This window comes from Nannobrachium achirus (assembly GCF_963921795.1).
Source record: "Nannobrachium achirus genome assembly, chromosome: 23".
Classification (NCBI taxonomy): domain Eukaryota; kingdom Metazoa; phylum Chordata; class Actinopteri; order Myctophiformes; family Myctophidae; genus Nannobrachium; species Nannobrachium achirus.
This window is the reverse complement of record NC_137830.1, coordinates 22,960,999-22,986,366: the sequence shown is the minus strand read 5'-3', so window position 1 is coordinate 22,986,366 and position 25,368 is coordinate 22,960,999. Positions and strand designations below refer to the sequence as shown.

Genomic DNA, 25,368 nt, shown 5'->3' with positions numbered 1-25,368 from the left:
GCTCAGAGCGCGCACGCATTCGCACTCACTCACTCGCACGCACGCAAGCACGCACACACGCACACACACATACAAAGACATTGACACACAGTCCCTGTGAAAGTGCACTTGGGGAGACATGCCACCTGTTGGAGGATTTGGTCAACTACAGGCAGGATGAATTATTGAACATTTTGGTCTTCAAACACACAGAGATCGATCCTTTGTCCGTGTTTAGTTTGTGGATCTGCCAGAAATAGCAGGACCATAAGCTATTTTCAGGCACGCGGCAGTGTGTTGTATGCCGGCGTAAAAATTAGGTGCCGAGAGACAGACGTGCAGGTGCACTCGAGGTGTCTCTCTGCCACTCTCTGCCTCTGTGCACTCTCTTAAAGCTGCAGTCCGTCCATTTTATGTCCGTTGTCTCGCTCTCCCGACAGATGTCGAGATATCTGCAGTGATGTCCAAGTTCACAATTTAGTTCTTCAATAGGGGGTCCCGGGACCCAGAGTTACTACAGGGGGGGCCACTAAATCTTTTTGTGATTGGATTTTTTTTTCTTTGTTTACATTAACCACTGTAGAAGACCACCTGATTTAGCTAAGGTTCCATTTGGTTTCTAAAGATCAGTAATTTCGCTGGGGCTGGTGTATACAAAAACGCTGCTCTCCGCTTGTCCTCCCTTGATGAAGTCATGTGAGGACACATGTCCAGGGTGTCACACCAAATTCTGAGCCCTGGGTACAAGGATTCACTGCGGGCCCCCCATGAATGTTAACTATTGAAAAATAGCAGATATACAAGCTCACAGCGCGGCACTGAGTGCCGCGCTGCGAGCTTGTATATACTATTTTTTTTAAATCGTGAAAATGTGTGCAAGAAACCTATGTCAAGGACCCCCAAGATGATATGTATTTGGCCACGGACCCCGATCTCAAAATATTTAGTTCCAGGGACCCCCAGAAGCAAAATTTTAGTCAGAAATGTTCGCTTAAAAAAATACATATATTCAAAGATTTTCACACATTTTCACAACTTTTCAAAAATAGCAGATCTACAAGCTCGCAGCGCGGCACCGCGCTCGGTGCCGCGCTGTGAGCTTGTATATCTGCTATTTTTCAATAGGTAAAGTTATTAGGGCCCCTCCTCCACCTTGGGCCCCAGTAACTCAGTCCCACTTACCTACCCCTTGTGACGCCCCTGCACATGTCCATGGGTCATTCAGTGGCAGTAGGACGTCTGTCTGCCCCGTCCAAGATACTATTATTATCCTACCGCTGCTACGTGCAACACACCAGCAGCCGTCCTATTGTGAATCCTGAAACAGCTGAGTAGTTTGGATTCAAAATGACATATTCAAGATTCATTTATTTTGTCCCGAAGGAAATTTGTCTTGGACATGCAGGCTGCTACATAACATACAACAGGACAAGACAGACAGAAAGTAAATTACAATGAATAGTGCACAACACACAGTGCTGACATACAGGTCAAGTGCATACATTACACTACATTACACCAGAGTCATCACCCCTACTAACGGCCTGAGTTTAGCAGATTAACAGATATGGGAATGAATGAGTATTTGTATCTGTTCAGATGTCTTTTCTTGTTTTTAACTGGGACTCTATAACGTCTACCCAAGGGTAGCAGTTCGTATTCTGAATGCAGAACATGAGAGGGGTCAGCAATTATTCTCTTAGCTTTCTTAACTACACTTTCCTCAAATATTGCTTGAAGGGTGGGGTGCTCCCTCACACCCATCACCTTCAATGCAATCTGAGCTAGTCTATTAATCTGTGCTTTTGACCTCACAGTCAAATTACCAAACCACACACAAATTGTATAACGGAAAATACTCTCGATCACAGCATGATAGAAAAGCAACATCACTCTCTGCTGGACACCAAACACCCTGAGCCTACGCAGAAAGTGAAGTCGAATATCTGTCCAGATATCCACTTTGAGAGGGGAAATCTCTTCTCAGGATGCCCAGGACTTAAAAAACCTTTTTAATACCTCAAAAGAATAAAAAAAAAAAAAAGAAAAGACCATTACTGCATCAAAAGTAATCAGCAAACTGTACTAATGATGCCAAATGATATAAGAAAGAGGCAACAATTGTGAAAATAGCTCTTTTTATTTATTTATTTATTTATTGGTTAAAACCAAAAATGTATTGTTAAAATCTTGATTTGAATTTGATTTTGAATACACGAAAATGTATTCTACATTTACCAAAGAGCTGGAGAGAAAGGGAGATAATATAAATATAAAATAAAAAAGAAATAGCAAAAAATGGCAGATCAACACGTTTTGTCCCTGTAGATCAGATATTTTTGCTACTTAAGTGTGAGACACTGTAGTTTGACGAAAAAAGATTAAAAAGTTAGAATATGGAGATATTAGAGGTTTCTGCCAGACAGAAACAGAAACATTTTTTTGTTGTTGTGAAATGCATTTTTCAGTGCAAGGAGAGAGAGAGATAGAGAGAGCAAGGGACCCATCCGAAAATAAATACGAAATGGGCTGCAGTGTGCAAATGTGATTGACATAACGTGAGGTTGATTTCTTTATTTACGTGCTCCGAAATTCGCTCCTATATTCGGCCAAAAAAACGCAGCAGTGTGTACCTTAAATATTTTAGTTGTGTGAGATAGAGAGAGAATGTGCTGTGTGCTCAGGGCTGTCGATTAATTTTCACTCAAATGATTGCGAATAACGATTTGTCATTGAATATCGGAACATTATGATTAAAAATCACATTTGTTTTTGTCTTTTAGGCTTTGTTAACAAAGGTTTAACAGAGAAGATTATGACAAATAGCAGACATATTTAATTATTTTATACTTTCAAAACGAGATGAATTGTGGAAATAGCCGATCTACAAGCTCAAAAACGTAGATCTGCAATTTCCACTATTTTTGAAAATATATGAACATTCTTAACATGGCAATGATTATGATGTTTAATGTAATAATAGTGACAGGTTTTTCTATGTGCGCTGTCTGCTGTCACAGGCCGGGCTGGAAGTCCATGTGTCAGTAGTTGAGATTGTGTTGTGTCCTCGCAGTCAACACAGATTCGGGTGGCATTTATAGGATCCCCGACCTCTCGTAAATCTGCCGCAAAGTGGCGTGCGTGCACAGTGGGTTGGTTTCGGTGAGCAAGATGCCGCATCGGTTTGTTGTTGCGTGTGGAGAAATGTTTTGGTGTGCGCGTGCCATCGTGTGCGTATGTGAGACCTGCTGTGTGGTGTGCTGCTGAAACATGTGCGTGTCACACACACACACACACACACACACACACACACACACACACACACACACACACACACACACACACACACACAGCTAATGGCTGTGGTAAAAGTGTGGTACAACAGGGTGTAAAACTCTGTTGTGCCGCACTGTACCTGGCTCAGTGTGCAAGTGCATGTGTAAGTGTGTGCGCGTCTGTGTGTGTGTGTGCGTGATGGATCATGGACACTGCAGAGGATTCTGTCAAGGCCACGGGCAAACACATCCTGCTGAATAATACAGAGACAATAATACAGACACACTTTTTGTCTCCGGCAGCTCTGTACAGGCTATACAGACTCACACAAGACATACAGACATACAGACATACAGACAGACAGACAGACAGACAGACAGACAGACAGACAGACAGGGGAAAATGTGTTTGTCATGGCATTACAGCAATTATAAAAGACTAGACAGGTACAGAAAAAAGACAGGTACAGGAAAAAAGGCTACAGCTAGGAAAATCAAATACTGTAATATTACAAATAAAAAGGGTCAGGAGGTAGTAACACACAGGGGTTAGGCTATAGTTGAGGATTATCAGAAACCAGGTATACTACAGAAATCTTGCGTTGCCCTCAGCACTTGGACTGTCGGGGAATATGAATGTCAAAAATATACAATGTATACCTGGTATACTCAGTGTGTAAAATATCTATTCTACATATATAGAGATATCATATTGTTAAAAAAATAGCTAAATCCAGTCTAAACATAAATATGGAATGTCTCGCATGGCCAGACTGTTGACTCCCACGATTTGGAAATGCTCCCGTCATACAGTCTGGGGTAACGTAAGAAGAAAGATGAGTATCTGGCTAAAGCGGAAGTGAAGCCTCCTCCCCACTTCCGTTTTGTTTTTAACATCGCGCAAATTTATCCTAATATAAATACAAATCATGTGAGCATATTTAGCTTGCTGCTTATCAGAAATGACATTTTATGAACAGAAATGCCAGCTTCCATTACTCGCCGTTCAGGAGCTGTAGTTCTGGACTCTATATAGCATTCGGAGATTGTAGAATAGTTGTATGGCAAGACTACTCCCCATCTGTCTCTCCTCATTTCCTGTCAGCCTGCTCTCTTATCTATAATAGATGCATAAAAAGACCCCAAAAATGTATCTTTAACACATTGGACGCCATCTAACTCAAATTATTTGGATATTCGGTGCCACCATTCACTTACACTTTATTTTGAAGAGCCCCGGAAGCTTTGTGCGAGAGCACGTGTGTGTACTGTGTGTACCATCACCGCGATGTAGTCTTTTAAAGAGAAAGAAAACTACAACATTGCGTCATTCGCCACGGTGAAGGGCTATCAACGCAAACCCCGACATCTCTCCTCTATTTTTACCTTCAGACATCTCCCTGATTGGTCGATCTTGACCAATCAGTTTGCCCCCTGGTTTCAGAGGCACAGAGGCGCGGTGATAGGACTTCACCGTGAGTCCGTGACTATGATGGCCTCCACTTGTTATCACATTTTTAGGTGATAGCTTATCACCTAAAAGTTGAGGTGATAGCTCTTCACCTCGGACTATGATAAAGCCTTGACTCTCCTCGTTTATCTTCATGATGATGATGATGATGATGACACCTGACTCTCCTCGTTCAGGTCAGGGAAACCGCAGGAAGGAAGAGTTGAGTGACCGCACAGCGTGACTGGACCCATCACCACAGAGGAAGTGACACACAGGAAGTATCTATTTTCATAATTATTCCACCTGATGTTGTGTTCTAAACTATGCTATGTTGTATGCTGTTTTTATTCCCCACCCTGAACCCTCATTTGTTTGACCTGAGTTCACAGACACAGGCACCCAAGCGGGACCCCCCCTCCCCCCCGAGAGCCCCGTGGTGGCTAGAGATGAACTGTCCTTTGGGGTGAGGTAGTAGGTTGTATAGTTTTAGGGTTATTCCCAAGCTGTCTGATGACTATACAACATACTGTCTTTCCTGAAGCGACGGTGATTTCGACGTGATTGGAGGAAAGTTCTGAAAACGGGAAAAGAAAGCTCTGGAGGGGAAATCACCCCTTATTTGTTGAAGAGGGAATTGTCTCTTGTTTCCAGTCTGTCTCGGAGCACCAGGTCTGAAATAACCACAATACTTTAAAACATTTGTGTGACTATTTTGGGAACAGATACATTATGCGTGTTGAAACCTGTGCTGAGAGAACATATTCTATTAATAACATGCTGTACTGAAAAGTAACATCTGATCTGAAAACTTTTTTTTTTTTAAGCGGTGAAAGCCGCTTCCAAGGAGTGGCTTTGTCTGTCCCGTACATGTTTTTTTGAGGATTCCCATAGATTCTCAAGGAGTGGCTTCGTCTGTCCCGTACATGACCTGTGCATGCAGATTGGTCAAGCTTCACATGACAATTTGGCCCTCCAGACAAAATCATTAATTCATTCAGAATTCATACAAATATAGAACTGAAGCACATAGAAGGTATAGATCTAGAACACAGAATGTATAGATCTAGAACACAGATTTCATAGCTCTAGAACACATAGAATAAAAATTCACCGCTTCACTTCGAACCGAGGTTTGATTTTTTTTTTGGTAGATCAGTGCATAGTTTCATGCCCGAGACGAGTTAAGCTTGATTTATACTTCAACTATCTGACGAAAATGATTTTACTAACTGTACTGTTAACAAATGAAGTATTCAATCATTCAACCAGACTTCTTCCACCGCTGGTGGGAGGCTACAGCGCTTCATGGTGTTCGTACAGGGTGAGGTAGTAGGTTGTGTGGTTTAAGGGTTGTTATTTGAACCCCGCCAGGAGTTAACTGTACAACCTACTGCCTTCCCTGGAGGGCAGCAACTCATCACACTACCGACACGCGTCACCACCAGTGGTGTCAAGTCACTGAGTACATTTATCCAATTACAGGTACTGTACAATTTTCAGTGTAACTCTTTCTACAATGTGGTATTGGTACTTCTACTCCTTATTGTTTACCACCAATAGATAGATAGATAGATACCTTTATATAGGTGAACACCACTGTCCCTTCTTCTTTTGCATGGCAGGTCTTTTCTCTGTGAAAACAGAAACATTTTAATACTCAACTCATGAATAAATTATGAGATAAGAAGATTGATATTTTAACAATTGGCAAAATAATGCTGAATATATGTGTTTCATCTACTGAGTGAGTATATCTAAAACACACTCGCACACAAGCATTCACGCACGCGCGCGCACACACACACACACACACACACACACACACACACACACACACACACACACACACACACACACACACACACACACACACACACACAAACGCACGCGCACACACACACACACACACACACACACACACACACACACACACACACACACACATGCACACACGCATGCACAAATTTGTTTGCAACAAATTGACTGCTCATTTAGCACTCGACACTTATTTACTTATTTATGAATATTAATGGCAAGATGGGATGTGTTAAGAAGAATCTGAATGAGATCACATCATACTTTCATTATGTGTTATTGTAAATTGTGAACTATATTAAAGACCAATAGCAATAAAATAAACTGCCCTAACAAGCTACAAGTGGAGTTGTTTTTGTTTTTTCATTCGGTTATTGTGTATTATACTGTAAATCATTGGTTCACAACCTTTTCTGGATCAAATCTCAAAAGTGTTCGCAGTCCACTCATCTTTGCTGGACCCCCAAATAATTGGCAACACACTAACATTTGAATGATAACATCATGACATGTAATATTTAAAAAACAAATATGTTGTGTAAATGTCATGGTAGGCTACTTTTTCTTTACAATCTTTGGGGAAATAGGGTTTTCATTGTGATGCAGGTCAATAGGAACTTAATGTCAGTTTGATCCCACTCTATAACCACCTAAACCCTAGCATCCGTATTGTGGGGAAATCTTTTGCAGAATTATAGCAGGTCGACAAGTTTACAATGTGTTGTGCTGCGAAGCATTGTAAACGAAAAAAAATATCGATCGGATATTTTGTGCAAAAGCTTTCCTCACGGGCGCTCGGGTGGTGCAGTGGTAAAGTCCCTGCCCACCACCACCACGGAGGTTGTGGGTTTGAATCCCCCGTGGTGCATCTGGCTTTGTCTGGTGACTATGCAAACACAATTGGCTTGTGTTGGGAGGACGGAAGCCAGGTGGGTTGGGTGATACTGGTCATTGCACGTACTCCTACAGGCTGGGGGCGGCACCTGTCACCAGGGAGTGTTGGGCGGGAGGAGTAGTCCTCCTGGTGGGGACTCCTCACTGGCAGGTGAGTCAGTAGACACAACAGCAGTTACAGCACAGGAATGTGTGTGAGGTGGAATTAATTGGCATAACGACTATATTGGGGAGGAAAGGGCGTTAAAATATAATTGGCTATTCTAAATTATAGAAAGGAAAAAAATCCCCACACTAAAAACACAAACAAAAGGTTACTAGCATACAGCCCTGAGGGACTACGCTCAACCATATGGGGTTTAAGTGGTTAACAGTTCCCGCATATGCATGTCTCCCAACTTAAGTAACGTGAAGTTAAACTATTACAATTGTATCAATCTTTTAGCCTTTTGCTATAACTTTTGTCACATCATATTATAAAAAAATGAATCTTATCATATTTGAGCATTTTTGGCTACAATGACGGGACTAAAAATATGCTGGGTTGAAAGTGGTTGTCTTTATGTTTTATTCACTTATTTAATGTTATGTTCTAATTAAACAATTCTACAAAGAATTGTCATAGTTTGGAATACATGGACAAGTTTAATGCAAAGGCAAATTTCACTTTGTACATTCGACAGGTTCAAATAAATATTTTCTCCATTCAAGAGTTATCTAAGTCAGTGTTTCTCAAAATGGATTCCAGGGACTCTGTGGGTTCCTTTAGGGGGGTTTAAATGGACCCATACAAGTCTGTAACTCTTGACAGTATACACATGGAACCATTTGTAATGTTATATACTGTCAGAGTTAGAAAATAAATTGAGAAACACTCTAAATCATTTATTTATTTATGCCCACATAAAGGCTATTACAACCAAGGTACAGTAGGTGGCAGCAAATTACTCATGGTGTGTAGACAGTTTTAGGTTGAGTCACTGGAGTCGTCTGGACTGGACTAACAGATAAAAAGAAAACACATTTTAATTGTATCCCTTGACACAGATGATGAGACTCATATGTGTTAATAAAATAGTGAAAAACCCCCCAGTTTAAATGTGAAAGATAAAAATGTGTAATATAAAAGGTATAATTCTGTGTAGGACATATAGTTTCAAATGGCCAGGCCCATGTGAGCTGCAGTGGTGGAAAGTAACTAAGTACATTTACTTGAGGTAGTCTACTTTGGAGTATTTCCAATCATCAGTAGGCCTACTTTTACTTCTACCCTACTACTACATCTCAGAGGCAAATATTATACTTTTACTCCACTAAAATTATTCGAAAACTTTAGTTACAAGTTACTTAGTAGATTTTAACCACTTCAGCCCTATATACAGTTTGGCCATTTGAAAATAGCCAACGTAGGCCTACAAGCTCACAAAGACAAAGTGTCGTGATATGACGCATTGTGAGCTTAATTGTAGATCTGCTATTTTCAAAAGATTTGTATACATTTGAAAACTTGAAATGGGACATTATGCACAATGAGTAGCCTACTTTTACTTGTAAGTATATTTTGATGCCAATACTTTTGAATTCCAAACTTTTACTTGTAACTATGTTAGTAGGCCTACTTTTTCCACCACTGGCTGTTGTTGCATATTGGGTGCGTTCGGAAATGCGCACCCCGAACGCACTCACATATTAATTGAGTTACTCCTGTCTCTATTAATTTGTATTGGCCAGCCCAGTGCGCTCAGTGCGGTATTTCCGAAATCCGAACGCACCCTATGTTTAATATGCATAAATGCGAATGGGGGCGTGACGTCTCAGACCTGTGAGCGTTGTGATTGGTTGAAATCATAGGTGTGTCAGGAGGTGTGTGGTCTCCGTTATGATGTCGTTTCCGAAAGCAAGCGCATTACTTGTTTTGACAAGTTTTCAGTCCCATAGTCTGAAGGAACGGCCGCACTGTGATTGGCTTATTAGTAATGGTTGGTTGGTTAAAACTTTTTCATGACAAGGACCCCCAAATGGACACTTAGCCAGCGGACCCCATTTGAAAAGATATGCCAGGGACCCCCTTAAGAGAAGTTTCTACGGCTCTAGCAGTGATCCCCGGACCCCACTTTGAGAACCACAGTCACAGAGTTATCAGGTCTGTGTCACTGTGGTGGTGGCGGCACACAGAGCAGTGGTTCTCAAAAGCCCCTTTTCCACTGGCCCAGCACCAAACCACACCACACCGCCCACTTGTGACTTGTTTTCCACTACAAGGACCTGGGTAGAGTGGTGTGAAAGTGGTACTAAATGTGGTACTAAAAAGTATCCAATCTTGTTTCTTGTTTTATGTGAGGACAACGGATGAAATTTAGCTCTAAGCTAACTCCGGCTGGTTTACACTGAGATTTTTGTATGTTTGTAGCCTAGGCTATTTATTATGCAACATGTCAATGTCAATGTGTCCATTAACTGGTACTGTCCTGTCCAAATAAATAAATAAAGTAAGTAAATAAATCTAGAGTAGGTCTGAGCTAGGCCAAACAGGGCCAAACACTAATGACTGATCACTCACTGACTTTTCATTTAGACCACCAGGATATAGTTGTAATACATGATAATAGATTCTATTGTGTTATAACCACTATTATAATCTATTATAGTGTAGGGCAGGCCTAAGTGTAATATTATCATAGTAATGCATTCATACTTTATAGTGTATTATAATCACAGTTCTAATACATTATAGTGTATTATAATTTAGGATAGTAGTATACAAATTTATATTGAATCATAATCACAGTTAAAAGGGTCAATTTGTTTCTTACCGGTAGGGGTACTTTTGTGTAATGGAAAATGTAGATATTTTTATGTGGTGCGGTGTGGGAAGGTGCAGAGTAGTGTGGTGTGGTGCTAAAGCTGCAGTCGAAAAGGGGCTAAAGTGGATTTCAGGGACTCTGTGGGTTCCTTTAGGGGGGTATAAATGGACCCATTCAAGTCTGTAACTCTGACAGTGTACAAAATAGAACCAAATGGACCCTAACGGTTCAATTTAATTGGTTCCATTTGTACACTGTCGGAGTTAAGGGGAGACCTTGAAATTTGAAAGTAATGAAGTGAAGAAACACTGACAGAGTTAAAATGGGTGGTGGCAGGCTGTCTCCCGTGACAACCACCTAGCCAATCACAGTGCGACTAGGTCGCCCCGGGCGATGGGATGGTATCCATCCAGTCCAGTCCATTGTTGACAGACTGGGAGGGAGTTGTGCTGCTGTACTTTAATAATATAATGTGCTTCTGGCTGACGAGACACTGTCCACAGGGAAGATTACTATTACTGTTACAAATAAACAACAGACACCTGATGACTGACTGACAACAGCTGGGACATCTTGGACGGCGCTCACTGCAGCAGGTAATTGTAAGATAAATGTATACACATCACACTCAAACACGTGCACGCACGCACGCACTCATGCACTCTCTCTCTCTCTCTCTCTCTCTCTCTCTCTCTCTCTCTCACACACACACACACACACACACACACACGCACACACACACACACACACACACGTAATTATTTCAAAACAATGTTATGTAATAGTGATTATAAGGATTTGTCGTGCCCCCACCCAACCCTTTGTCTTATGTTTGACTAACTTTACACTGTTTATTTATAACAGTGTTATTATTACTGATCAATAACTACCTTTAAAAACAGAGAAGTTGGATATCTTGTTATTGTTTTAGGCTTTGTTTTAGTTAACTTCCTCTCGTTTTGAATCGTTATCACGCCGAGCAATAGCCCTAGAATGTCTCTGATTTTCGGTCAATTGACACTTTGTGTAATCCCTCATGAAATATTGACAAAGTCTATATATGATCACAGACATTCTAGGGCTAGCCGAGCAAGTGCTGTTGTGTTTATTCATGTCCAGTTGAATTGTTAACTGCATGCAGTTTTGGAAAAAGTACTCAAATGTTTTATATCAATAATGCATTGTAGAAATAGGTGTACTTTGTTACAAGTAAGTCTGGAATTCTAAATTTACTTGAGTAAAATACAAAAGTATTTGTAAAAAATGTACTTAAAGTATCAAAAGTAAAAGTACTCATTATGGAGAATGTCCCATTTCAAGTTTTCAAACGTATAATGTATAAAAATCTCTGAATAAAAAAAATTGCAGATCTACAAGCTCACAATGTGTGTGAGCTTGTAGATCTGCTATTTTCAAATGGCTGAAATGTATATAGGGTTGAAGTGGTTAATGTATGTTTTGTAATAATAATCAAACTCTACCAAGTAACTAGAAACAAAAGTTGTCAATTAATTGTAGAGGAGTAAAAGTACAATATTTGGATCCAAGATGTAGTGGAGTAGAGAAGTGAAAGTATTGGAAAATTGGAAATAGTCAAGTAAAGTACAAAATAGGCCTACTTACATAGGCCTACAGTACTGAAGTAAATGTATTTAGTTACTTTACACCACTGTCCATTACATTTTCCTACCATTAGAACTTGACCTGAATGCACCTTCCCATTGTTCTCAGCTGTGAACTCCACTGTGGAATTCTGAAAGTCAACTTAATAAGGGTACATTTTTTTGGTTCCATGTGTAACACCATCAGAGACACAAATGCCTATAAGTTAACACTAAGAATTGACTGTGTTCCTTGCCAACACCTGTTTTTATCATAAAAACTCTTATGCTAGCAGACAGTGGAACGTTCCCATTTAGAACCTATTTTGCTTTCTTTTTTATCCCCACATTTTCTGCTCTAATTCTTTCTTTTCCATTTCCAAGCTGTACTATAGAGCCTGATGGATGTTAATAGCTCACTGCCAGACAGTGTACTGGACTTCCACTTATTTTCGCTGACATTAGAAGTTCCACGCTGTAGAACTTGGTGTCAGCAAAAAGAAAAATAGAAGTCGCCCACAATACCTCATAAAGCCCCAATCCATAGCCTATACCTAAATCCGCCTACATGTTTGAATCATCACATTGATTAAGAGTTATTGTGGGCTCGCTTTTTCCACCACTTTTTTTATTTCTTTTGCTAGAAATTTCATTCAAACTTATTTCTTGAGATTTAAAAAAAAAAAAAAAAAAAAAAAACAGTTTCCCAGTAAATTCCTCTGGGAAATGAATTCTGTCTTACCATTTACAGTATATTACTGCTTGGGCTTGAGCTGAATTGAAAGTCAGTCAGAGGAGGGATGTGTACATTTTCTACTGTACATAATATACTGATTGTTTTCAGAGAGCCCACATAGTTTCTGCAGGAACTGCTTTTCTAGTTAGTATAATACTAGTAAGACGCATCAGGTCGACAAGTGACCTCGAGGTTGCGCCATGTCCGGTATGCTGTCAGTTATTTGTTATGTGAAAATCCTATGACGTCTGACATCATAGATACAATCCCTTTTATGTCCATACATGGAGATCACTGTCTGTACTAGCCAGTAGCCACACATATATGGGCTGTCTTCCTCCATATATGGGCATTCCCATATGAAGTCCTGTTAGATATGGGCTTAATATTGATGACATCAGGGATCTCCATATACTCTATGGGCATAGAGTTCCCATGACATCACAACATACAATCCCTTTTATGCCCATACATGGAGATCCCTGTCTGAACCAGCACCACTGTGATGTCACCTGTTTATGCCCATATATTGAGATCCCTGCTCTAAGTATCTGACATCACTGTGATGTCACCTATGATGTCACAGTGATGTGTCAGGGGAACCACAGTGTCAGGCGTTACTCGTACGGACGGATACGCCGGTTCAACTTCTGACCGTAAACTGCGACCCACGGTCGCAATAAATATATTGAATACATAGTTGATAACAAACAGTAATGATTTGGCTATATTAAATGTAACTAATGGCACCTTTGTGATTATAAAAGTATTAGCTCATACCCGGGTATGATACTATACTATGTGCGCAACCTAACTATGCAGACAAGAGACTTGGGACCACATGTACTTCAGATCCTTATGCCCGTGACAACATTGCTAATAAACAGCTACAGTACATTTGATTTGGGAGAAGTTAGAATTCATTTTAAGATACCGATCTACTGAGGAGAACTACAAGAAAGTCTCTGTTAGGGTGCCCTCACACCAAAATACCTATGAGAGTGGAATCCGCGTTCTGCCAATGCATTTCAATGAGAATGGAGCGGTTTCATGCCAGCAGAGGATTTCTGCAAAAAACACTCCACTCTCATTGAAATGCATTGGCAGAACACGGATTCCACTCTCATAGGTATTTTGGTGTGAGGGCACCCTTATGCAGTGGTGGAAAAAGTACTCAAATGTTTCAATACTGCAATGTAGAAATATTCTTTTACAAGTAAAAGTCCAGAATTCAATTCAAAAGTATTGGCATAAAAATTTACTTAAAGTACTAAAAGTAAAAGTACTCACTGTGTGTATATATATATACTTAGTTACTTTACACCACCGCTGTTATGTCACTTTACCACGTTGAGCTCTGTTGGCTGTTAACTTGCCATATTATGCCAGTGGTCATTGCCCATACACAAGTTTAGATTGATTGGTCAACACACTGAGGACAGTCTTAACTAGTAATGGTCTAGTTCAGGGGTCTTCAACAGGGGGTCCGTGACCCTTAGGGGGACCTCAGATTTACTAGAGGCGGGCCGCCAAATCTTTGTGATAGGATCATTCTTTTAAATGAACAACTTGAACCCTCGCATCCCTATTCTGAGGAGAACTTTAGCCAAAAATAGCAGATCTACAAGCGTTGAGAGCTTGTAGATCAGCTGTTTTCGGCAAATAGGTTTGGTGTATAGGTAAAAAAAAAAAAGAGCAGACCAAAAAGACATAGACTGATGACAGTGCTGTCAAACAAGTCTATGAATCTATCTCTACCGGTGAAAATCCACATCACACATTTATACAATATGTAGAGGGGGTCCCTGCTTCATCTCTTTCTCAGCTAAGGGGTCCTTGGCCTGAAAAGACCCCTGGTCTAGTTTATAGTTTTATTGTAGGATAGTAGGATTACTATATAACATTTCTGGGTGAGTACACATTTTGAATACGAGTGTACATAGAGTTGGGTCTGTTGTCCTCAGTCACTCCCTTCTTGCTTCCTCTCCTCCTGTTGGCCACAGATAAAACTGTCTGTGTAGGATTATGGTTCCACTGAGATTTACAAGACAATGTCCGGGGAGACACAACCCAGCTTTCCTTCCTCAATGGTCCATCGTAAACTTTATCTTTATTTTAATTTTTTATTTATTTTTAAGTACACTGCAAAATCCCCAGGGTTGATATAGCAAACAGAGTGTACGAAAACAAAATAAGCCCACTGCAAATTAAACATGCAGTAAGTAAAAAAGAAAAAGAAAAAATATGCTACTATTTATTTTTATAATAATGTTTTGCTCTATATTACCATACTAATCATTGCAATAGAGTATTTCATTGCTATAGTAGTATTTTATCGGTAAGAGGGGTCTCCCCCTCTTTCCAGCCCTTTAGAAAACTGAAAATAAATGTTCAGGTTGGGATAGCAATCAGGAGAGAGAGCTCAACTGGAACGCAAGCTAGTTAATGATCTTTGTGGGGTTCCTTCACCTTTGGATGATGGGATGAAATTAAATTTGTAACCCGAATGAAGCGCTGCTAGCTCCGCTGTCACACTGCAGTTATTCTACGTAGGTGGTGTGCCTCTTTCCCCTCCTAGCTGTCTAGGGTTGGTGCCCGCCACCAGTTTCAGGTGTCCCCCCCTTAGAGGGTATCATTGTCTCCACCAGCCGAAGGCATGGGGTAGAGTATGTTTTCCCCTTCGTCCGTCCGTGTGTCCGTGCGTAAGTCCGTCCGTGTGTCCTCGCAGTTTGTGTGCACCTAATCTTCAGTCGCTGTTGGCCCGGTCGCTGCCAAAGTGAGCACACACATTCCCTGGATGCCAATCTAGAACCTCTGCCCTACATTTTTCAAATGGGCCTTTTCTAGCGCTACCTAGTGGCCGATGTTCGCAAAACCCATTTCTGTGCACTACTCTTACAGATTTTGTCCAAAAATCCTACAAATCGGTAGGCAGTATCTCGACAGTCATGTGATCGACACAGATCTGTCCGATTTTGCATATTCCATCCTGATTGGCTAAGATTGGCTTCCAAAGTTTGTAGGATTGAGCCGTTTTGAACAAAATGCCTCAAATCCCAAACGCAAAGTGCAATTATCATGAAATTGCGCACACACGTTCCCACTAGGCCGAGGAAGAAATGCAACTTATTTTTTTTTTAAATCAGCCTCATGGTGGCGCTATAACAGGCCGATTTGTGGTTTTACCTATAACTCCACCGATCAGTTTCAAACTTTGTAAGCGCACTCCCTAGAGGCTAAGGATAAACCTTTGCCCTGCATTTTTCACATCAGCCTTTTATAGCGCCACCTTTGGGCTTACTTATGTAAAACACATTTTTGGATATTACTCCTTGAGATTTTATCCAAAAATCACGCAAATCGGTACACAGTATCTCTATAGTCATGTGATCAAGTCCGATCCGTCTGATATTTCATATTCCATCCTGATTGGCTAATATTAGCTTCCAAAGTTTGCAGGATTGCTCCGTTTTTGAACAAAATGCCTCAAATCATCACATTGCCACACATATTCCCACTAGTAGTCGGAGACGTTAGGGAGATGACATGGTAATGTCGTGCTAATTAGTCTAAAAGCGCCAAATTTTGTACAGATGTAGCCCAGGGTATGCTCTAATGATTTAGCTAGGGCGCCCGAGTCTGCGACATTCGGGGTCGCCACAGCGGCCAAATCAAGTTGGGCTCCCATCGACTTTCAATACAGGAGGAAAATACCCAGAAAAACACTTTTTTTCTGGGTATTTAAGTAGGATGTGAGGGGTCTAACTAGGGGTTTGTCATGATGCTGAATCCATTGCAAGCATTTGTTTTGCACAAAAAACATTCCTTGGGCTAGAAATGGCCTCAGAAAATGATGCATATATGGGTGAGCATTCATGTTAGTCGGAGGCCTTAGGGTTTTTTTTCTCGTGCTAATCAGTCTAAAAGCGCCAAATTTTGCACAGATGTAGCCCAGGGCATGCTCTAATGATTTAGCTAGGGCGCCCGAGTCGGCGACCTTCGGGGTCGCCACAGCTCCAGAAAACACCCACAAAACTCTGAAAAGTGATGACTCATCACTTTTCATCACTAAACCATCATTTTATGGGACCCCGAAGGTCGCCGACTCGGGCGCCCTAGCTAAATCATTAGAGCATGCCCTGGGCTACATCTGTGCAAAATTTGGCGCTTTTAGACTGATTAGCACAAGAAAAAAAAAACTAAGGCCTCTGACTAACATGAATGCTCACCCATATATGCATCGTTCTCTGAGGCCATTTCTAGCCCAAGGAATGTTTTTTGTGCAAAACAAATGCTTGCAGTGGATTCAGCATCATGACAAACCCCTAGCTAGACCCCTCACATCCTACTTAAATACCCAGAAAAAATGTGTTTTTCTGGGTATTTTCCTCCTGTATTGAAAGTCGATGGGAGCCCAACTTGATTTGGCCGCTGTGGCGACCCCGAAGGTCGCCGACTCGGGCGCCCTAGCTAAATCATTAGAGCATGCCCTGAGCTACATCTGTGCAAAATTTTGCGCTTTTAGACTGATTAGCGCGAGATATCCTTAAGGCCTCCGACTATAGGTCAAGGAACAAATGCTACCTTTTTCACATTGGCCTGTTATAGCGCCACCAGCAGGTAGACTTTAGCGAAACACATTTTTGGAACACAATGCTTCAAATCATGCATGCAGCGTCCGATTGCCATGAAAGATCTATGGTGAAGAACATATGCCACCCTTTTTACATTGGCCTATTATACAGTAGCACCACCAGGACGCACGGCCTGGTGGAGACCTGTACTCGGAAGAGCACTGCTTCTAGTTTCTGATGTGGTCCTTGCATGTAACATGAAGTGCCATTCGCAGCATTCTTAATGCATCAATAATTAAATATGATGAATTAGTATTCAGGGCGCCAGTGTCTCAGGAGGTAGAGCAACCGCTTGGGAACTGGAAGGTTCCCTTGTTCGATCCCGGACTCCCTCAGAGTTAGTGTCGAAGTGTCCTTGAGCAAGACACTGAACCCCTAATTGCTCCCATTGAGCCTTGCATGGTTTCCCTTGCCGTTGGTGTATGCATGTGTGTGTGTGTGTGTGTGTGTGTGTGTGTGTGTGTGTGTGTGTGTGTGTGTGTGTGTGTGTGTGTGTGTGTGTGTGTGTGAATGCCTGGGTTAATGTGATGCACATTGTAAAACACCTTGGATAAAGGCACCATATAAATGCACCATTTAACATTTAGTATTTTATTATTCTGAAATGGAACATTCTACTACATGATGAGTACTTTTAGTTGCTCAAAATGCGATGTGCCTTGCTGTGAGCTGCTAGATTGGGTATTTTTTTAATCTTTTAGTAATTTAATTAGTCAATTATTATATAAAAAAGGGTTGAATCGTTGATGTATATACCTAAATACATACATACAGTATACAGCAACACTCTTTACTGCTGTGTGCCTTGTGAATTCCTTAAACTGTGAGGTGTGAAATGATTTGGCTGTGTTGAGTCAGTCTGCTGGGGGACACATTGTGTTGCTTGGCAGAACCAGTTAGACAACCACTGCATGCATGTTTATACAGTATTTCTAATTCTATACTTCAGAACATCAACATTTTAGGACATTACGAGCTACAGTTCAAAGGTTACAGGCCAAAGCAAGAAGCATAGGCCAAAGCCGATTCGCATCGTGATTCGTGACGTGTTGTGAGCTTGTATATCTGCTATTTTTGAATAGCTGAATTATAAAATTAGGTTCAAGTGTTTCAACTGTGAATTGTCTGTGAATTGTGATGCTATATGAACACATTTAGCTGGGGACCCCGTGGAACCTCATTCAAGGACCCCTGTGGGTCCTTGGACCCCACTTTGAAAACCTCTGCCAAAGAAGTCCCTTGATGGCTTCATCTTTATTGTCGGGGGTAAATAAAGTTTATTAAAAGTTTATTAAATTGACTCTTATTTGACATTATGCAATCAGAGCACATTTCTTTTAATGTCACTGAGCGCCAGAAAGACATTTACATGTTGGGTTAAGTGGGTTTTGCTTAAGTGGTGCTGTCAGGACTTGCCTCCCAAGAAGAAAAAAAAACAAAACTTAATAAACACTCCTCAGTGTTCATTTGTCCATTTGAAACTCTGAGAGGGTACAAATATATGCTCGCGGAGCATCTATTTAAGGGAGGTTTCGTGGCAACGTCCATAGAGGTAAATGGCCATGTCCCGCCCCCAAACACTTTATATTATTATTTATTTATTTGATTGGTTAAGGCTACGTCGCAGCACAATGACGACGCTCCAAATGCCGACAGTATTTCGCGTTGTGTTGCTCGCTCGCGTGCTGTGAGGACGCTCTGCATCAGTAAAGTCCTCTGAGGCATTATGTAAGAGCCCAATGCATGCTGACTGTCAGTCAAGAATATCAGGAGGCAAAAGCAAAATTGTCCATGTTATCTAACTTTCCCCCAACACTCGAGCTTCCAGATGTAGGCAGCTGTGCAAACTCTCTCTCTCTCTCTCTCTCTCTCTCTCTCTCTCTCTCTCTCTCTCTCTCTCTCTCTCTCTCTCTCTCTTTACAGTGGAATGTATGAGTTCAGGAAAGTCAATGTACTTGCTTGGGTTATGTAAGGACTCCGGGACTTGAGACTTGTTTTCTGTGTTTCTGTATATCAGTTACTCTCAACCTTTTGTTAGATTTGATTTGTTCCGATCAGTCATTTGGTCCAGAATAACAGTCAGTTTTTCTGGACAGAATGACAGATCGGAACAAATCAAAGCTAACAATAAAAACAAGTAACACTCCCTCAGGTCGGGTAGCGACCGCAGAGAGTACTATATTAAAATTGGCTAATGGGAGGGTGGGCCGGCCCGGCTGGCGGACTTCTGACGTCACTTTCAGCCAGAACCATCATTTAGCTGGGGACCCCCTGGAACCCCCTCAAGGATCCCTGTCGGTCCCCTGGACCCCACATTGAGTACAACTGCATGTAGATCAGTAATTCAGAGGATTTTCAGTTCACGACACAATTAAATCCATAAATCGCAATTATTTATTTTTCTATGACAATGAATCGTCAACTAAAATTGCATGAATGTGATATTACATGATGAGTTTAACAGATCTCCAACCCGCGGTGAACATCTGGCAGTTCCACTGAGAACTCCTAAATGGTAAATGGTGCATTTATATAGCACTTGTTTTCCAAATAGCTTTTACATAGAGTTATGGTGGTCCTTGAAATTAAAATCACACCCGTGTGAAGTGGAGCTGTGTGTGTGTGTGTGTGTGTGTGTGTGTGTGTGTGTGTGTGTGTGTGTGTGTGTGTGTGTGTGTGTGTGTGTGTGTGTGTGTGGATCATGTGTACCGATTTTTGTGACATTTGAAGAAAATATGTAGGAAAAGGAGCAAAAAGTGTGTTTTGGAGAAAATTCAAGATGGCGGAAAATCTATCATGGCGCAAATGGGGGTGGCCCTCTCCAAGTCTTGAAACTCTAGCCCCTATGGTTTGCGAGAGACAAATAATTGAATGTGAGTTTTTGCAATTCCCATTATAAGTCAATGGGGAAAATTAATTCACTAATAAATTAATATCAATTAAACTATTGAACCTTTCTCTTAGCAAGTTACTAGCCCACGATTCCCGAGTAAGCCGGTCGATTTGACATATGGCGCGAGTGTGTGGTGGCAAAACTGTGGGACTAGTAGCGTGCCGAAGTTTAGGAAGTTCAGGCTACATACACACAGACAGACCCACACAGCCACGTATAGGGAGCCTGTGTTTCACACAGCTCCAAAAAAGTTTGAGAACCACCGGTATTGTAGTTGTTCAGCAGACGAGACGTGAAGTCCACATACCAGCTCTGACAGTGTGATAAATCGGTTCCGGAAACGGTTCCAAATGTAATGGAACCAATACCAACCCATTCTGTTAAGAGTTGTTCCCTAGCATGATGTCAGAGCAACTTACTTTCACCCATATTGCGTATACTATAGTGTATTCCGATGGTTTTTCTTTGTTCATTTGACCACTACTGTGCCCCCTTTTCTCTCCATCCTCCCAATCTTTTCTACCCCACCCCAGTCTGATGAGGGAGGGGGCGTCCATGCTGGCCTCCCGTCCTGGCCCCAACCCCGGAGGTCCCCCAACATGGTAGACATGCCTGGAGACTGTGTCCCGTACACCCCTCCAACCCCTCTGGGGGATTCCAGCCTGCTGGACAGCCCGCTATGTGAAGACCTAATGGAGGACTTGGACGACATATCGTGCTCCATAGGGGACGAGGCGCTGGTGGGACCATTCGTGTTCCCCGGCCCCGAGTACCAGAGTGCCGGCTCCGGGTCTGAGGGCTCCCTCAGCCTGGGTGAGTAGTAGGGCTGGGCATTGCTTACAACCTCACGATATACACGTTGAATGACCATGTCCTTAGCCAATCAGGCTGGAATATGACAAATCAGGACAGATCTGTCTTGATCACATAACTATAGAGATACTGTATACTGATTTGCGTGATGTACAGGTATGAACAAAAGTTGTAGGTGTAATATCAAAACATTTGTTTAGAAAAGGTCTGCCTCCTAGTGGCGCCATAACACATTGACGTGAAATATTTGGGGGAGAGGTTCTGCTCTGACCTCCATGCCTTCGGCCTTGCAGAGACAAAAATAGCCGGCTTTATTGTGTAAACAAAACACATTTTTTTACCAATTGCTCGAATGCCCCTGCCCCCCAATTAAAAATCGCTATAATGATAGAAAGCAATGAATGAAACACTTTGAAGACTCATATTTTAATTGTTATCAATACAAATTAATACAATTATCCTTGTTGTAAAAAAACAAAGTTGTCCTTTAAGTCGGTTATTCTAAATGTGGGTTTTGATATATTTCTGGTTAATTGCCCATAGCCTTAGTTCCATGCCCCCTTTAACAGCCTCTGTGCATTCCCCCCAGCACAACACTCCAACACACCAGTTGCCTCCTGTAATTTTAGAAAGACACATCGACCCAAATTCCTTCCGTCTGTATGAGTTGGTTATGCAACTCGCTCCTGTGAACTGGGGCTCAGGGAAGAATGCCAGTCCTGAAGTTAGCGCAACAAAACATCCACCTCCAAAGAGCATCTTATCTGGACAGCCAAGGGTGTGAGGCCTAAGAGTCAAAACACATTAAGGACAAAAATGTGTTTTTATAGATGCACAATATATAATATTTATTTTATAAATATTTTTTATTTAATTTTTTTTTTTTTATAAGACATAACAAACGGTTATCAACAAGACATAACAATAAAACAAACAAACACCAGCCTATAATGAATGATAAACGTGAGTAATTAACCTGTCATGGTGCGGCATTAGGCAACAACAGTTGGATGTTTAGCAGACGCTCTTAGGAAAACACGAGGTAATACATCAAATGCATAGAAATAGTAATGTAGGATCACAGGTAAACCAAGGACCTATCATCAGTCCAAACACTAGAATATCAAGAAATCTATAATCTGTACATTGAAACTACACACTAAAGGTCTAAAAATGACCTGACATCTGTCTGCATAACATGCTAGTGTTATGTAAACATAGTATGCTAATCTAATTACATTTAAGCTTTTCTCAGTTTTCTGAAAAACGTCTTAAATGACATAAACACCCCGTAGGCGATATACAGTAACATCACGTCCCTCAGCCAAAGGTCTGGTTTTGGGGTTAATCGTCATCATGTTCTGTCCTCCACTGCTGCAGATCCGTTGACCCCGGCCTCCAGTCCCTCCTCAGGGGTCAATGGCGGGGGTCCCACCCCAGGACCCGAAGACACCCTCAGCCCCTTGAGCCTGGAGTGCAAGGTGTGTTCAGACAAGGCCTCCGGGTTCCACTATGGGGTACACGCCTGCGAGGGCTGCAAGGTAAGACATGAGTAGTGCCAAGTGGGAATGCTAACGATAGCATTACACAGCCACACACACAGGTGCAGAGTTGTGCAACAACTTATGCCTACAACAAGGGTTCCCAAACGTTTCAGGCCGCGACCCGCCAAAATAATCATATTAGAACCCCCCACCCCCACAAATGTCGGATTTCTCTTTTGGGTCTTGAGCTAAAATATTTGTGAACCACTGCTCTACATCATGTGCAAACAAACAAACATACGCACTCACACACACACACACACACACATGTGGGTTCACACACACACACAGGCCTGTTACAATTATTACATAATCGTCTAATCGCAATTATTTTACATACCGGTAATCGCAATTATTTTACATAATCGTAATTATTTTACATAATCGCAATTATTTTGACATAATCGTTTCCATGTTGAAAAATGTTAATATATTTTCAAACATTTTCAAAAATAGTGGAATTAGCAGAAATAGCATATTTAGGTTAGGTGTCATATCTGCCATGTCAATTCAAAGCCTACAAGCCAAACAGAAATGTAATTGCCAAAAACAGTTAAAAACAATTAAATTGTTAATCGCAGTTATTTGAGTGACAATGAATCGCCATGTAAAATGTCATAATCGTAACAGCCCTACACACATGGTACACCCATGAAGATGCCTGACATGGAGGTGAGTGGAAAGTTAGGCCCTGATTTATACCTTGTTGCGCAACTGGGTGTTGCGCGCTGGAAATGGGCGATCTACAAGCTCACAATGCATCACTCTGCGATGCATTGTGAGCTTGTAGATTGCCTATTCTCGGGCCTTAGTGAGGTATGCAGCGGTTACATCATGTGAGGAGGGGAGTGTGTTGGACGACTGAGTTGTCATTTCAACTCTCACCCGCTTGGCACAGCGCCTGGCCAGGGTGACGCCAACTCAGGTATATATATAAATACTATGTGCGCGCGCACACACACACACACACACACACACACACACACACACACACACACACACACACACACACACACACACACACACACACACACACACACACACACATACAGTACACATTTGGATAAATGCATGAATAGTGACCTGCACACATGGTTCGTGTGTGCAAATTATACACCCACATAAATGACAAAATCCAGTAACAGTGAGCTCTCACAAATACCTACTGTACTCTCTCTCTCTCTCTCTCTCTCTCTCTCTCTCTCTCTCTCTCTCTCTCTCTCTCTCTAAGGTGACATAAGACCCAATGCTACGACCCAAACACTTGTTTGCCAAAATAGGGATGCCAGGTTGAAAGTCAATTGAAAAGTATTATAGAGCTTGTGACTAATTTAGACAATCCATTAGAACAGGTTTTTATTTTTTCATTTCATGAAAATGAACGCTGTTAAAGATGGCCAAGAATTGGCGTCTTACTAGTAATAATAATAAACTTTATTCGTATAGCACCTTTCATGATATGAAATTCAGCTCAAAGTGCTTTACAGAGCAAAAATGAAGTGCTTAACAGAAAAAAGTACACAAGATTACAATAAAGCATAAAAGAAAAGTAAAAACTTAAAACAACATTAAAACAGTGCAGACATGAACAACTAGGGATTTAAAAATCATCTAAAAGCAAGAAATAGGTCTTGAGCTGTGCTTTAAAGCTATCCAGAGAGGCTGCCTGTTTTAGGTGTGTGTGTAATATAGGCCTTGCCTCAATGACCTTACAGGCTTATGCAAAGGCTAACATGTTATGTAGACAGATGCCAGATCATTGTTGACCTGGCATCCTATAATATAGGCTAGCACAGTGGTTCTCAAATGAAATATCACGAATGAAAAAGTAAGTACAGTATTTTCTGGACTATAAGGCGCACCTGACTATAAGGCGCACTGTCAATGAATGGTCTATTTTCAAACTGTTTTCATATATAAGGCGCACCTGACTATAAGGCGCACATAATAGACGCTACCGTTGTGTTATGCATCCAACAGATGGAGCTGTGCTAAAGGGAATGTCAATGTCAATGAATGATCCATATATAAGGCGCACTTGACTATAAGGCGCACTGTAGTTTTTTGAGAAAATTAAAGGCTTTTAAGTGCGCCTTATAGTCCGGAAAATACGGTAAGTCATTTAATTAATAAATGTCAAATGACAAATGTCTAATCTCCATTTTGGGTCTCTCGACCTGAAAAGTTTGGGAACCACCAGTTTCAAAGTACAGATTATTGATTTTTCAATGTCATTTTACTGTCTCTGCTTTCAATGTATTACCTTGTGTTGTCCTTGCTTACTGTAATTCGCTCTGGATTAAGAGCGTCTGCTAAAGGCCTGAATTGTAATTGTAAATTGTAATCCAACATCTTCATCTTCATCCTGTACTTCTATCTGTTCAGTGGTGTAAAGTAACTAAGTACATTTACTTAAGTATTGTACTTAACTAAAATATTTTGGTATTTACTTGAGTGTTTGTTGCGACTGTCAGGTCGCAAGTTACTATGAAAAGCTCCACCGGCTGTGTGTCTGTCAGTCAGTCTGTCCGTCACGTCACGTCACGTCACGTCACGTCACGTCACGTCACGTCACGTCACGTCACACTTTTGCCCCTACTCTTACTCTGCCACCGTTGGCCCTATCAATGCCAAACTTTGCACACACACTCCTTGGATGGCAAATCACAACCTCCGCCCCTGATTTCTCACATGGCCCTCTTCTACATGGATCTGTCCCATTTCCCATATTCCCTCCTGATTGGCTACGACTGCCTTCTAAAGTTTGTGTATGCGACGTGGCGGTCACTTATCTCCCGATTAGGGAGTCTTACTGGTATATGGAGTATATACAAGTTACACATGTATAGTTATAGGCGGATGGAGAATTGAGCCGCTTCATTGGCTGCCGTGGGTTCCTCCTCCCTTTCTGCCCACCCCCCCCCCCC

General features: G+C 41.5%; 1 protein-coding gene across 2 annotated transcripts in view; it reads left to right on the top strand.

Moving 5' to 3' along the window:
* The first annotated feature begins 10,711 nt into the window (after positions 1-10,711).
* LOC308308399 (peroxisome proliferator-activated receptor alpha-like) overlaps positions 10,712-25,368 on the top strand; it is a 30,567-nt gene continuing 15,910 nt past the window's right edge. For both annotated transcript variants that reach the window (XM_080753813.1, XM_080753812.1), the window contains exons 1-3: positions 10,712-10,816; positions 20,618-20,897; positions 22,278-22,438. In XM_080753813.1, the coding sequence (XP_080609939.1) occupies positions 20,684-20,897; positions 22,278-22,438 (375 nt within the window). In that variant the 5' untranslated portion in view covers positions 10,712-10,816; positions 20,618-20,683. The remainder of the gene's footprint in view (positions 10,817-20,617; positions 20,898-22,277; positions 22,439-25,368) is intronic.